This window comes from Sarcophilus harrisii, chromosome 3 (assembly GCF_902635505.1).
Source record: "Sarcophilus harrisii chromosome 3, mSarHar1.11, whole genome shotgun sequence".
NCBI classification, from domain to species: Eukaryota; Metazoa; Chordata; class Mammalia; order Dasyuromorphia; family Dasyuridae; genus Sarcophilus; species Sarcophilus harrisii.
This window is the reverse complement of record NC_045428.1, coordinates 324,186,900-324,199,712: the sequence shown is the minus strand read 5'-3', so window position 1 is coordinate 324,199,712 and position 12,813 is coordinate 324,186,900. Positions and strand designations below refer to the sequence as shown.

Genomic DNA, 12,813 nt, shown 5'->3' with positions numbered 1-12,813 from the left:
ACAGCTATGTCAATCACATTATAAAATGGACAAAGCATTTAAATAAACACATATATTGTTTATAATGTATGCCTCTTTTATGCACTACTCTTATTTCTAATAATAAAAACTTCCTATCACAGTGTGTTCTTGTCTTTGTCCTTTACAGAGAAGTTGAATTGTTCATTTAGTTGTCATCTTGGCAAATCCTTCCAAACCTTTAAGTGTATGATAAAAGACCTGGACTTGGGACAGGCAGCCATAATTAGGCTCAATCTGTGTTATCACATTCAAGGGAATAAGCATCAGTGAACATTTATTGGTAAAGTTAATCCAGGGAATAGCTAAGCAAGTGAAACTAAATCAATTCAAGGGGAAAAATGTATAGCTCCATCGATGTTTTCATTCTAATCAATATACTGTTTGAGGTAAAGACTTCTATATTTTCTACATGAATATTAATTTTGGTTGGCAAATACAATTTGATTTATTGAGTGCTTTAAGTGCAATGCAGTTATGTGAAGTAGGTGATGTCACTTCATTTGTGTGGAAGGACACTTGATTTTCTGGATTGATCTAGTTTGGAAATTGAAAATCTCACTTTATAGCTACTATTTTTTTCTGAAAAGCTAGTATTTACTCCCAAATAAGAAAGTACTAAAGCAGAAAATGGAAACTTTTCAACAGTGGAGTGCCTAATAACTGATCACTGCTCTTTCTGCTCATATACCTAAAAAGGTTATCTATGAAAAATCTGTGTAAAAGATCCTTTTCATTATCATTGTCGTTGTCGTCATCATCATCATCATCATCATCATCATTGTCTTCAAGCTCATCTTTGTCACAATTAATCATCACGTCTATTCTACCAATTAAAGACTCATTTGGACTAACCAGCTTCACTTTAGGTTCATATTCCCTAGAGCTGAAAGTTGTGCTGGAGTCTTCAAATCCAAATCCCTCATTTTGTATATGAGGAAAAATAGTATGGGTTTCTTTGGATTCATGTATAAATTTGATTTAAGCAGAAGTTCTCAGCTTCACTTTTTTTCCAAGAGTCATCACTGTCTAGTAGCAGAGCAGAGTCAATATGACTGGTGATGGCTTCAGATGCTAGGTATCACCTTGTTACAGTCTTTGATGTCTAACTAAGTTTTAAGCATGCCACAATGCCTGCTTTTACTCTCTTCATGACCATTAGAACAAATTGTTTTTATCCATTCATTTCTACTAGGGGAAGTCTTCACATGTTTGGGGTAGACATCCCCTAACTCACCATAAAAGTTGAAACCTCTCAGTTACCCTCAACCTGGTTTAGCCAATCTACCATGATGATTTACTGAAATTGTACATGGCATAGTTTCTTGGAGCCACAGGTGAGTTAGATGGAACAGGTAGTAATAAAAGATAGAAAGCAGTCCTAAAAAGGGCTCAGCAATCTCACAGCAGAAGTACTAATATTTCCTGGACAAACTCTATATTCTGCATATGAGGAAAGTGAGACCCAGATAAGCTAAGTGATTTGCCAAAAATTTACCAACCAAGATTCAAATTAAGATTTTCTTGATACTAAGTGAAGTGTTCTTGTCTCTTATAAAATGCAAATATTGATGGTAAAATTAAACTTTGTTAATTTTTTAATGAAAGCTAGAGTTAGCAAGAATGTACAATATAACAAATTGAGATTCAGCAAGCCTACTTCCTAGTCTCAGTTCTAGTAGAAATGGGTAGAAGTAGAAACCCCTTAGCTTCTCTGAGATTGAGATTCCTTTTACATAAAATGAGAATCTGTGTTCAAATCCCACCTCAGGTACTTATTTCTTTATTGTTTTGGGCAACAGTTTAAATTACCTAATCCTCATCTTTATCTATAACATGAGTATGCTTTTCTCAACGACCTGTGAGATTTTTCTACCTCTTTTTCTATGAATCCACACCTTTCTGATTCCAAAGACCTTTATTTTGGCATTGGTACTAATTCTTTCCTCCAAAGAAGTGCCAACATTCTATTCACCATTCTATGATGATTCTAATTTCATCAAATAATTGGTGTTTTCCCCCCAAAGTTTATTTAGATCACAAAATAATACCTACTATTTTCTAGGCAATAGGAGAAAGACAATAAAATATGATCCCTTCTCCCAAGATTAAAATCTAATATGAGACAGTAGATGGAGGGTGGGGCACACAAGAAAGGTAGTAGAAATAGTCGTACATAACTACAATACAATGAAAAGTATGAAATTGTATGACATGTATAATGTGCTATTCGAGTTCTCTAGACACTGAAAACTGAAAAAAGGAAGAAGTATAGTCTAGTTAAATAAAGATTAGATTTAGAATTAAAAGACTTTGAAAATTTTGCTCCAATTCCCTATTTTACTACTATTTACTGAGTTTATGATTTGGCAAGTTCTTTTATATCTCTGTATATCTTTTCTGATCTGGGAAATAAGGGGCTTGGATAAAATGATCAATAAGGTTATTACTAACTCTAGCTTTCAAGTTTCTGATTTAAAAAAATAAATTCTAATCATGGGAAGAGGATAAGGAGTTTTGGGGTATGGAATATACTCCTTACGAAGGCAGACTAGAGTCAGAAGCTAAAACAAGGGTCTTTGCCCAGACAATCAAAGATTAAAAGGAGTTCTATTCTTGGCAATGAACTTCAATTATCTTTGCATTTTCCCCCAAGGTCTTGGTGACAGAAACTCCTCATCTACTACTGACAAGAATTCGGACAAATCTATTTGTCAATCACTTTAAGATCGAAAGTGAAGCAACACACAAACAATCAAACACATAAATATGTGAACAATAGGTGAAATTGCCCAGCTTTATATGTAGTTTCCTGATTTTTCTCTCTTGTTTTCCCTATAAAACTTCTAATCTCAATAGTGACAGTAACAAACCCTAATTCTGCAACTGTTTTCTGATACAGAATTATGAATCTCTGGCAATGTCATGGAACTTTTTATTTGGATGTCATTTTCTGATTTAAACACCTCAAATATTAAAAAGCATGTAAGTTTCTAAGCATGGTTGACTATCTTCATTAATTCTACTCTCTTTTTCATTTTCTAGGAAATAATAATCCTTCCTCCAAAATTATAATTACTAATTTGACCTTTCTGTAAGAACAGATCCTGGCTTGACTTCTAGTGAATGATTGAGCCAGTTAGGCTTAAAAAATTCATAGAATCTCAAACCCTGGAACTAGAATGCACATCAGACATTATTTAGGCCATCCTCCTATGAAGTAGAGAAATCTCTTTTATGATTTTTTCTGAAAAAATGGCAGTCTACTAGCTTCTATTTCAGTAACTCCAGTGGTGGGGAAGTAAGCACATTATGAGTCAGCCTTCATTTTTTATAAAGCTCTAATTTTAAGTTCTTTTTTAATATACATTCTAACTTCTACCCACTGATTTTCTCCCCAATCTTTTAGGGTTGCACAAAGAACTTTTTTTTCACTTTTCATATGGTAGTCAGTTAAATAATCAAAGATTGCTATCATTTTTCTCTTTTTTCTTTTTCTTAGAGATTAATATTCAATTTGTGTTTTCATTGATATGGTGAACGAACTCTACCTTCATAGGTCAATACATTCTCTTCTTTCCAGCTTCCTAGCTCAGTGCCTTTGTAACTGATATTCTTACATATTTGACTCATGTCTTAGGAGACAAACTTTTTTTTTCCCAGGCCACAAAATGAGTATCTTTCAGAAAGAGAACTTGAAAGGTCTTCCTGGCTCCAAGCTAGATGGCACATTAGATAGAGTGTTAGGTGTGGAATCAGAAAGACTCATGTTAGTGAGTTGAAATCTGCCATCTAGCACTTACTAATTGTGTAACCCTGGCCATTTCATTATCCCTATTTGCATCGGTTTCCTTGTCCATAACATGAACTGGAGGAGGAAATGCCAAACCTCTCCAATATCTTTACCCAAAACTCTAAATGGGGTTATGAAGCATCAGATATGACTTAACTGACTAAACCACAACTTCCTGGCTCCAAGTAATCCTGTCCTCTATGTCACTCTACTTAAGATCTTTTCTCATACAGCCTAAATATCTCTCCTTTCTCCAAACATTCTTCATGAAATTTTCTGCCCACCATTTCTACTCTCCATCTTTGGACATGTTCTCATTTGTCAACACTTTAGTGTACCTGCCATTTCTTGATTTGTTATTTCAATTCTATGATGCAGCTCACAACCCATCCAAACTTTTCATTCTGTCTTATTGCAGGATGACAAATGATCTTAGTGAGCCATTGATTGCAATGTTCTCATTTAACATATGTAGAAAAATAAGACTGAGAAAGGATGGATGACTTGCCTAAATTTGCATAGCTTGTAAATATCTGAGGCAAGGTTAAACTCAGATTTTCTTACCTTTAAATCCAGTGCTCTATCCACTGTGCTACCTGTCTACTGCATTCTCCAGTAAATCTATTGCACATGCTAAAGGCTTTCCTCTACTCTTTTTAACAATTTCTGGCTCTTTTTGTCAACAATCTTCCTATTATAAAGCTCTTAGAAGAAAATATAATACTCATTTCTTATATTATCTTGGTAGTTAACTAAGTAAACTAGTATTTGGAAACTTACAAAAAAGTAATATTTGACTATTACAGAAATGTAAATTTTGCACTTTAAAATCTGAAATGATTATAGATAATTTAAATTTCTTCATCTGACAACTGCTTGTCTGTATCAATTCTATTGAGTTAACACCAGGACCCTGACATCACCCTTGAGTTTCCACCTTGTTTCAAGTTGAGTTGACACTAGGATTCCAACATCTTCCCCTTTCTTTTGATTTAGAACATAGGCGATCATAATCTCCTTGACTTCTTAAGGAGGTGAGAACTCCAAAAAGGTGATCACGCCTTCCCTGACAATTGGTGCAATGAATCAGGCAGGTTTGTGTCCTCTCCCACCTGGCTGACTTGCTTTGAGAAGATTGATGCCAGTCTCCATTCCTTGCCTCAGAGGAAGAGTCTGAGTGTTAGCTCCACATACCCATCTTCTAGAAATGAAGTGTCTTCCCTGGATAATGTGCCCATAACTGACTTTGTACTTGAGTAGAACACATATCTCAAAAGTAGAGAGGGCACTGAACAGGAGGCTGAGATCCAGGCTGATCACTATAAAGAGGAAGAGGGAGGAGTGGGGCATCTAGAACAGCTGGCTGAGTGCTGAGCTCGGCCCTACATTGATCTGCCTTCTCATTCTCCTCTCTATCCTAAGTCCAGAAAATGAATGCTTCACCAGCTTCAGGAACTGGTTCACGTTCTGAAGGCAACAATGCAAGATCTTTTTTCTATGCTCAACCCACAGCACAACCCCCATTGCCAAATCTGTGGTACCTAAATCCTGCCTATAGTCCTTATTGTGTGTCAGCAGCAGGATTCAGAAATGGAAATCCATACATTCCATATTATTCAGTTGCTCTACATGAGTACCCTGGCTTTTTCTTGCCACAAGCTCCTGTACCTACCAGAGTTAACAGATGACCCTATTTTCATCCTCAGTCTTCATTTCCTATGTTCCAGCATGCTGCACATTTCTATCATTACAGCAACCCTTCAAAAAAAAAAAAAAACAGAAACCAAAGAGACCCAGACTGATCCCCCCAGCTTGAAAACAAATCCAAAATGCAGCAAGATTCAAAATCTGATGCTAATGGTGGCAATGTAGGTAGCTTTACAGGTAGAGTGATTAATGTTGCCTCTGGAAAAAAAGCTGCAGTTTTGTCCTCCTTTGTGCAAGAGAGAGGGGTTCATAGTAAGAGCCCTTCTAAAAATACAGCATACAGAAGCATCTCTCCAGGAAGCTATGCCCTTGAAAAGGAAGAGGTAAGAATAGAATATGGAGATGGTTCTCCTGCAATACAGCTCTGGAAATCCTTTAAAGAAACAATCCCTCTTTATGATTTGACACATGGCCAAACAGTACCACAGAACATAGTACAAAGTGATTTATTTTCAGTGAGCTCCTGTGAAAGAGTGGGGGTTCTATATGCCCCTCATAAGGAAGAAAAAATGCCAACTGTAGATTATTCAGAAGATAAACAGTATCTTGAAGCTGTACAGGATAAAGAAGTCAAGATGTCAGGGCCCAAGCTGGAAGGAAATTTAGATAAAAATAAGGAGAGTGTAGCCACTCAAAAATGTTCAGTACCCCTAGATACAGCAAACCCCTGGCAATCTTATGAGCTTAACAGATCAGGTAAAAAAGTCCCTTCAATGGCAAGTCCAAGTCTGTCAGTGTTGAGGACACCAAATGGGTCTACTCAAGAACTGAACCAGCAAGCACTGTATCAATTCTATTGAGTTAACACCAGGATCCTGACATCACCCTTGAGTTTTCACCTTGTTTCAAGTTGAGTTGACACTAGGATTCCAATACTTGTCCACATCCTTTGACCATTTATTAAATGGGGAATGCCTTGAATTCTTATATATTTGACTTAGTTCTCTATATATTAGAGAAATTAGAGAATTAGAAAAAAGAGTCCTTTATCACAGATACTTGTAAAAAATTGCTTTCCAGCTTTCTGCTTTCTTTCTAACCTTAGTCGCATTGATTTTGTTTGTGCAAAACTTTTTAATTTAATGTAATCAAATTTATTCATTTTGAATTTCATATTATTTTTCATAAATTATTTTGCACATGAAATAAGGCTTGCTCTCCTAATTTGCTTATGCTATTACCCTTTACATACAAATAATTTTGACCCATTTTGACCTTATTTAATATATATTGTGTCTATACCTAATTTCTGCTGTATTCCAGCTGGAATATTTGGCTTTATCAAATAGCATATTACTAGTCATTTAATACTGTATCATGTACCTAATCTATTCCACTGATTCGCCACTCTATTTCTTAGCTAGAACCAAATACTTTCATTGATCGCTACTTTGTTATATTATTTTAAATTAAAACTATAATGGTTTTAAATCCATTAGTCAACCTTCCTTTGTATTTGTTCGTTAATTCACTTAATATTACTGATCTTTTGTTCTTCCAAATGAATTTTATGAATCTTTTCTCCCTCTACATAATATTTTTGATAGTTTGACTGTTATAGCACTGAAAAAGTAGATTCATTTAAGTAGTCATTTATATTATATTATCTGACCCTACCCATGAACAATTGATATTTTTCTAATTATTCAGATATTACTTTATTTGTGAAAAGAGTTTTGTAATTGGGTTCATATAATTCCTGGGTTTGTCATGACAAGCAGACTCCCAAATACTTTACATTGTCATAGTCGTTTTAAATGGAACTTCTCTTTCTCTCTCTTGCTACTGAACTTTGTTGGTAATGTATAGAAATGTTGATGATTTTTGTGGATTTATTTTATATCCTGCTGCTAGCTGAAGTTGTTAGTTATTTCAAGAAATCTTTTAGTTTACATACTAGTATTCTATAAATATATCATCATAAAAAATGCAGAGTGATAATTTTATCTCCTCATTACCTATTCTAATTCTGACTTCCAAGTCAATTGGACTATTCTAATTTGTCCCTAGTCAAATCTTTTCTCTATGATAATAAAGTGGAGACTTAGAATACAGAAGATCTGGGTCCAAACAATACCTTTGATACATATTAACTTTGGGATCACTCTGGGCATCAGAAAATTCCTGAAACATACAGATTGTGATCAGGCTTGATGAAAGGTATGCCCATATCATGATTTTTCACATTAAAGAAATCCTAAGTTTGTCTCATATTCACTATTAATGTAATACAAACATTGTTGATTGAAGCGAATTACCCTGCAATAGAAAGGCATGTGGATGGCTAATATGCTTTAGAAGTCCAGTGTTCTTTTTGCTCTACTCTCTTATTTGTCTATACTCTATAATTTATCTATACTGCAAGGTGCCCAGTTTGTCTTTTGATATCTTTAGTTAAATTATATATATATATATATATATATATATATATATATATATATATAATGAGCTATATAACCTAAACTATTATAAAATTTTAAAAAATACTACTACTCTTCATCATTGTAATAAAAAAAAAGTCATTTCCAAGAATGATCATAGATAAGTTTACCAGGGGAATTAGTCAAGGATCTCTCAAATTTTTAAAGGCCTCCAACTTTACTCTATCAGAAAAACAATACTTTTTAATTAAGATATATCCTTCTGCCATTAGAATTTTATACTCTTAGACTAAGGTTTTGATCCCTGGTAGAATGAAAATTCCCCTGGGAGAAGTCTATTAGCCATTTATACTTATATAAATGTTTGTCAAATCCTTTCCAGAGAGTAAGTTTTGATAGGAAGGACAGGAGAGGAGGGGCATTTTGCAGGCAGAGAAAGGAGATATCACTGACAGTAAAATGTTTAAAAACTTTGGAGATTGGGAGTCTTAGAAAAAAAAATCCAAAGATTATAATATCACCAAGAGTTAAGTCTTTACAAATAATCTAAAATTATTGTGTGTGAGCTTATTGGCTTTAATTATTTATCAAATTGGGAAGAGGATAACTTATGGATCTTGGTCTTGCTATCCTGGGGATATTGCATTTGAAAATCCAGACCCTGCTGTGGAACTGCTAAGTATTTTTGTGTATTTTGTTTTAGAAAAATGGCTACAGAGAGAAATGCCCATTTTTTTCTTCAAATGTTAGACTTTGACAGTAATTAATCCAGACTAAGTGGGAGTGGGATAAGCTATATTGTATTAAAGAAAAGAGATAATTGGGTATAGTAAATGTCAAGGGGAAGTTCAAGATAAGGAAAAGAGAAAGAAGTTAACAATGAATAAAGGTTACTCATTTTTGTCTTGTCACCTGCCAAGTCTTTCCAATAGAGACTACTTTTGGATTGGAAAAAATACTTAGAGCTTAGTCTACATTTTTTAAAGCTAATATTTGACAGAACTTTTGGAACCCTTGATACAGGAGCATTTTGTCCAACACAAAAGTCTCAAAACTATCTATGAAAACCTTATCCATCCTGGAGACTATAATTTTTCAGAGAAATATAGTTCATCCCATTCTTCTTTCATCTGCCATGGACTTACAAATAGAAGTCAGGAACCTTGATTATGTATATAATAGAAAATAGTAATACAACTCTAAGAAACTGTCTCTCATACTGGAATTTGAGTGGGATGACAAAGGCAATTTGTCTTTCATGACCTTTATTCCCCACTTTCTACCTTTATCACCTTTCACAGGTATTCATTGTCAACTGAATATTCTGTGGTAAGAGTACACTCAATAGTACTACCAATTAGCTCATATAGAGCTAATTGAGGGTTCCAAGACACTTTTATAAAAGGGATCTCAGTGTGCTTTAGGAAGTCCAGTGGTTAGTGTTAAACTAATAGTTAGGCAGACCATAATTCATATCCTTTCACAGAGGCTTATTATCTGTAACTTCAGGCAAGTCATTTAAACTCTCTATGATTTAGTTTACTCTCCTGTAAAATGCAGATAAGAATAGTACCTGTCTCAGAATTATTGTGGGACTAAAATGAGACAGTATGTGTCAAGTATTTTGTAGATCTTAAGACTCCATATAAATGTATGCTGTTACTTTCTTGGTGGTCCTTTTGAAGAGGTAATGCTAATTAATAACTTCCTTTAAAAATATGGAAACTGAAGCAAATTACTTGTCTAATTTCTCATACTAATAAAAAGCAGAGTCCAGATGAGGACATAGGTCTGCTGATTATTAGTTCTATGTTAATTTATACCATACAACTACCTACATCATATATGAACAAAACAATATGTAATGAAAGTAAAGCTTAACTGATGGGAAAAGAAGGTAATTCTCTTCATTACTCTTTGCATTCCTAGCTCCAGAAGACAAAAAGAAAGGATAGAGCAGAGGACAGAGTGAAAGTAGAGTGAAATATAGGAAGCCAAGGTTTAAAAAAAAAAGAGAGAGGGAGAGAGAAATGCACTATAATAAAATGTTAGATTTTTTTTTCTATTTCTTAAAAATGTGTAAAAATTAATTAAAATAGATTGCAATGTGACTTATTTGTTCATATTCCTAATCTTTCATTTTAGCCACTCATTTTGAAGTATGAATAAATACATTTTATATACTAATTTTACCCAGTGTTGAGTATATAACCACAAAATTATACTACTGGGAGAAGAGTAATTTAAAATTAAAAGGAAAAACTGTCAAATAGACAATCACATATAGATGTTATTTAAAAATAAAAGATCTCAAGCTAATTTATATACAAGCAGACCTTAACATCTACATTTTATCCCCAGTATATCATTGCTTGAGGAGTAAGATCATTCTTTGTCCACTTTTAAGTTATTTGCCATATTGTGGCTTTTTTCTTTTCATCAATACCTAGGATATTTTAATCTGGGTTTATATTTCCTACATAAGGAAGAGAATAGAGTAAACATACTGCAATTTATCCTGCATTCTCTTAGGGATAATACTGGTCCCTTAATCATGCAAAAGAGATCTTTTGCTTCAACAATAACTTGTAGTTATTTCAAAAATATTGCTGCTGATTACCTGAAGTAATGGAAACTCCTGCAATGCTGAGCCTTCTAAACTCTTTACCCTTACCTTACACATAAACTTTTGAAACTACAATCAGATTTTAATATAATATTTGCTCATTGGTCTTTGGAGGCTAGTAGTACCAAATGTTAAGGAAAGTATATTATTCTGCAGGTGTGTTATTCCAGGAAAACCTTGGATAAATAGTTTTATATAAAATTTTCAGACAGTATCATTTCAAGTTTTCTTTAAGAAGTATAGTGGATAGATCACTGGACCTGAACTCAAGAAGAACTAAATTTGTCAAGTACCTAATACATCTCAATTATATGACAGTGGGCAAGTTACTCACTCAACCACTGTTTGCTTCAATGTTTTAAATCATAAAAGATTAATAATAGCACTGGGCTGTTTTTTTCACTGGACTCTCAGAATAAAAATGTAAAAATGAACAATCCCTACTTTCAAATAACATACATACTATTGGGGGAGATAAACATGCACAAGTATATACAAAAATGTACAAATAAATTCAAGAAAACTTGTGAAAGGGAGGTAGTAGCTGCTGATAACCATCCAGAAAGCTCAAATTTCATGGTTATGAATTTCTTCCCTCGAGGAATTTATGATGTTGTTAGAGTTTGATTCTAGCAGAACTTAAGACACATGAAACACAGAACAATATAGTAATTAAGTGATAAGTATACTTTCTCTACTTCAAGAGCTATATTAGTCCTGACGATTGAAAATATACAGGAGTTGGGATAGTCTAGAAAGTATTCATCAGGGCTGAAAGTTTATTGAAGTATGTTTATGACTATGATAAGTGGATGAGAAAAGAGAAGACATCCTAGTTTGAAAGCTATAGCATGACTAAATATGTTGAAGCCAAAATGAAATATTTTAAGGTAGTTCATTGGACAGAGCACTGCACTGGGAGTCAGGAAGACCTGAAGTTAAATTCTGTCTTAGACATTTACTAGATGTGTGACCTTTGGCAAGTGACTTAACCTTTCCCTATCTCAGTTTCCTTATTTGTCAAAAAGTAATAATATAGCAACAACCTCCCAGAATTGTTATGAGGATCAAGTATATATTATTTGTCAAGTGTTTTGCAAACGTAATGGGTAAATGATAGTTATTAATGAAACAAAGAGAGTCCTGGCTAGACAGAAATAAGGCTTAGTGGTGGAGTTTTGACTTTGTCAGGATTACCTAGTTTCAAATTCCAGCTTTAACATTCACTTCTGTCTTAATAGTGGCTGTCACAACCTCTCAAAGCCTCTCAGTTTCCTAATCTCTAAAGTGGGGAAAAATACTTGAATTATGATGCAACTCAAATAAAATTTTAGAAAAGTATATTGAAAACATCTTTTTAAAAAGTATATTAAAATGCCATACATTATTACAAAGGCGATTAGAAATAAATTTTGGTAGTTCATACTGGACCAAATCATTGAGGACAATTTTTGAAACAAAAGTTAATTTTATGCCACCAAAAATAGGGAGCCACTGAAGTTTTGCATAGCACATTTGCAATCAAATCTTTTTTTTTTAAAGGTTTTGCAGGGCTAACCAGGTCATTTTCTTCAAAACCAATTATGCCTAGCAGTCTTATCCCTACTGCCATGTAAGAAGGAGAGTGATTCCAGGGTGTACTAGGTAGGGGCATTACTCTTCCTAGATCAACTGGTTTGGAATTGAGGACTCAAAAGAGCAGAGTTAAATTCAAGGGTAAGAAGAGCCCATATCAACTCTTGCTGTTGCCCCAAAATTAATCTTTTATGAAGCTATCAGTCATGATTATTAAATCTAAGCAGTTCTGATGAGGAAAGCAGGACTATGTTTTTCTGTACAGACCTTTCCCAATCCTATAAATTTAAATGGCAGTTGGAGGTGGGGATTTACCAAATGAAAAGAGATTGGAAAGTAGATGAAATCACTCAGAAGCACATGAGCAGCTCCTCCACAGAAAGACTCATGTTTTCATCTGAGATTTGGAACTATAGAAAAAGTCTGAATAACAACAACAAAATTAAATGGGAGTAGCCAAGTAAAAGCATTGTTCCAATTCTGTGCATGATTGTTTGTTACTTACCTGATGTCATTAATTAGTTGTACAAAAGCATAATGGGACTGGATTAATAATGTCAGAGAGGCTTTTTGAACTCTTGCTCCATTAAAAACCGCACAGAAGAAAATTAGTTCCATAGGAACAATATTATTTTGGTGGACATAAAACAGGATACTGTTTTACTCAACACTTAGGCTATATAAATAGGAAATTGATACAGTGATGTGGAATT

General features: G+C 34.0%; 2 protein-coding genes across 2 annotated transcripts in view; both read left to right on the top strand.

Annotated features, from left to right (window-relative positions):
* The window catches only part of CNTNAP5 (contactin associated protein family member 5), an 876,250-nt gene that overhangs the window by 18,746 nt on the left and 844,691 nt on the right, over positions 1-12,813 (top strand). The window lies entirely within an intron of this gene.
* LOC116422399 lies at positions 4,829-6,339 on the top strand. Its single transcript, XM_031959886.1, is given in 1 exon segment — positions 4,829-6,339. A coding segment is annotated over 1 exon segment (1,077 nt). The 5' UTR covers positions 4,829-5,241; the 3' UTR covers positions 6,319-6,339.